Genomic DNA, 3,259 nt, shown 5'->3' on the forward strand with positions numbered 1-3,259 from the left:
GAAGCTCTTTAGTTTGATCAGGTCCCAATAGTGTATTTTTGATGTTGCTTCAATTGCCCGTGGGGTCCGTCTCATAAAAAATTCGCCCAGGCCAATTTCTTCAAGTGTTTTCCCTGCACTTTCTTCAAGTATTTTTATGGTTTCATGTCTTAAGTTTAAGTCCTTAGTCCTGTGAGAATCTATCTTATTTAATGGTGAAAGGTGTGGATCCAGTTTCAGTCTTCTACAGGTCGCCAGCCGGTTCGTCCAGCACCATTTGTTAAATAGGGAATCTTTTCCCCACTCGATGTTTTTAATTGGCTTATCAAAGATGAGGTAATGGTAGGTAGCTGGATTCATCTGCTGGTTTTCTATCCTGTTCCATACATCTACCTTTCTGTTTTTGTGCCAATACCATGCTGTTTTAAGCACTATCGATTTATAGTATAGTCTGAGGTCTGGTAGGGTGATTCCTCCTGCTTTGTTTTTGTTCCTGAGTAATGTCTTGGCTATTGTAATCAATGGAGTTAAACTGAAATCATTCCCACTCTTATCAGGAACCAGGCAAGGTTGCCCATTGTCCCCATTGCTATTTAACATTGTAATGGAAGTTCTAGCTACTGCAATTTGGGAAGAAAAGGCAATTAAGGGTATCCATCTAGGAACAGAAGAGATTAAACTTTCACTTTTCGCAGATGATATGATTGTATATCTGGAAAACACCAGGGATTCAACTAAAAAACTCCTAGAAGTGATCAAGGAATACAGTGGCGTATCAGGATCCAAAATCAACACTCATAAATCTGTAGCCTTTATATATACCAACAGCAGCCAAGCTGGAAAAACAATCAAGGACTCTATCCCATTTAAAGTAGTGCCAAAGAAGATGAAATATTTGGGGGTATACTTAACAAAGGATGTGAAAGATCTCTATAAAGAGAACTATGAAACTCTAAGAAAAGAAACAGCCGAAAATGTTAACAAATGGAAAAATATACCATGCTCATGGCTAGGAAGAATCAACATTGTTAAAATGTCCATATTACCCAAATCAATATACAATTTTAATGCAATCCCCATTAAAGCCCCACTGTCATTTTTTTTTTTTAAGAGATAGAGTCTTACTCTGTTACCCTAGGTAGAGTGCTGTGGCCTCATTATATCTCACAGCAACCTTAAAGTCCTGGGCTCAAGTGATTCTCCTGCCTCAGCCTCCCAAGTAGCTGGGACTATAGGCCCCCAGCCACAATACCTTGTTACTTTTTCTATTTTTAGTAGAAATGGGGTCTCAAGTGATCCACCCAACTCAGCCTCCCACAGTGCTAGGATTACAGGCACAATCCTTTAACATCATTTTTAAACAAAAGGAATGTGAATCATGAAAACTTAGAAGTAGGTCTGTTTGAAGTATACATGTAGAAAATGGATTTCAAAGCACATTTGAATTATAAATAACTTAACCTACATGAAAACAAATTATACAAATATCCTAGAAAAAGTCACCTGTGCAGAAAAGAATATGCTAAATACAAATGACTACCCAGCTATCAGGGCAAAGTTTAACAGGCCCGCCATATTACAGACTTTATTACCTGGGGTTGGTATTAGAAGTAGGGTAAAGCAGTAATAAAGCCACAGCTGTAAAGCTTAGCTAGCAGCATTCACAGGGTCCCTAAGCACAACTGCCTATAGTCGGGCAAATAATACAAAGGGGTGAAAGGCCTGCAGGGAGAAGGGGCTGGCGGATACTACAGAGGACTGGAGCCTTGCCCTGCGGAAGGGCAGAACTGCTACTGGCAGTAATGCTAGCCTAGTGTTACCAGACACTCTAATTATTTCCTCGAAGGGCAGAGATACAGATTTCATGTAAAACATATGGGCCTTTTCTCCAATTTGTTCCAAATTAGTCAGGTTTTATTATATATCAGTTTAATCTATGTTAACATTTAATAGCTATCAAGCTAGAAATATTGATTAGGTTTTACAATTATCATGTTTGACACTAAATATAATTATAAGATAAATAGCCTTCTATTCCAGTAATAATAATCTTTTTTTTTTTAATACAGATAGAGTCTCACTTTGTCACCCTCAGTAGAGTGCAGTGGTGTCACAGCTCACAGCAACCTCCAACTCCTGGGCTCAGGTTATTCTCTTGCTTCAGCCTCCCGAGCAGCTGGGACTATAGGCACTCTCCACAAAGCCTGGGTATTTTTGTTGTTGTTGTTGCAGTTTGGCCAGGGCCAGGTTTGAACCCACCATCCTTGGTATATGGGACCGGCGTCCTACCCACTGAGTCACAGGCACCACCCTTCCAGTAATAATACTCTTATAAAACATTAATATCTAAGTGACATCATAATTTCAATCTTAATGCTGCTTAACTTTTTTTTTTTTTTTTTTGAGACAGAATCTCCCTCTGTCATCCTGGGTAGAGTGCGCTGGCCTCATAGCTCACAGCAACTTCAAACTCCTGGGCTCAAGAGATCCTCCTGCCTTAGCCTCATGACTGCCAAAGTTCTTTTAACAAATAAATGATAAATGGACAGTTTTACTTTTCTATTTTAATAGAATAAAAATACAAAAACCAACTTCTAGTTTTTTGCTGCAGTTTGATAGAATATGGGAATCCAACAATCACCTAACCAATGAATGTCCTACCCTCGCAAAATTAATTTTCATAGATGTAAAATATTAATTGCCATTGTTCATTAATTGCGTAACATCTACTTTTAAAAATATGATCTCTAACTAGGTTTCATCAACAGCTCTAGTTAAGTTCACCTTGACCCCATGAGTGACTGTGCCCTGTCCTCCTCGAAGACCAGCCAAGTAAATCTGAGGCCTGGGCACTCGAGAGCTGCCTTCCCTCAGGGACTGGGTGCCAGAGTCCTTTGCAGGGTACACCTGGGAATAATTTTCTCTTCGCATGTGACTAAGATCAGTTTGTACTGAGTGAGTAACTTTCTGACGCAAATTGGCCTAAATAGAAAGAGAATACAGGAATTAATATTTTGTGAGAGGATAAATAATATAAAATATTATCAGGTACTAGTTAATATCTGCCTACTTTTCTCTCTCACTCCGCAAAGAAATTAATCCTATACATTGCATTTTTCTGTAAAACATTAGAACGTTAGAAAATCTACAACATTATCAAAACTCAAATACCTTTTTCTGAGAAACAGAAAAATAGGCTCAGCACCTGTAGCTCTGGCGCCAGCCACATACACCAGACCTGGTGGGTTTGAATCCAGCCCGGGCCTGCCAAATAACAATG

General features: G+C 39.1%; 1 protein-coding gene across 1 annotated transcript in view; it reads right to left on the bottom strand.

Annotated features, from left to right (window-relative positions):
• Positions 1-2,510: 2,510 nt before the first annotated feature.
• The window catches only part of CFAP206 (cilia and flagella associated protein 206), a 49,735-nt gene continuing 48,986 nt past the window's right edge, over positions 2,511-3,259 (bottom strand). The window contains exon 12 of the mRNA XM_003803430.3: positions 2,511-2,961. Coding sequence (XP_003803478.1) covers positions 2,731-2,961 — 231 coding nt within the window. The 3' untranslated portion in view covers positions 2,511-2,730. The remainder of the gene's footprint in view (positions 2,962-3,259) is intronic.

This window comes from Otolemur garnettii, unplaced genomic scaffold (assembly GCF_000181295.1).
Source record: "Otolemur garnettii isolate 467f Iridium unplaced genomic scaffold, OtoGar3 scaffold00303, whole genome shotgun sequence".
Taxonomy (NCBI): domain Eukaryota; kingdom Metazoa; phylum Chordata; class Mammalia; order Primates; family Galagidae; genus Otolemur; species Otolemur garnettii.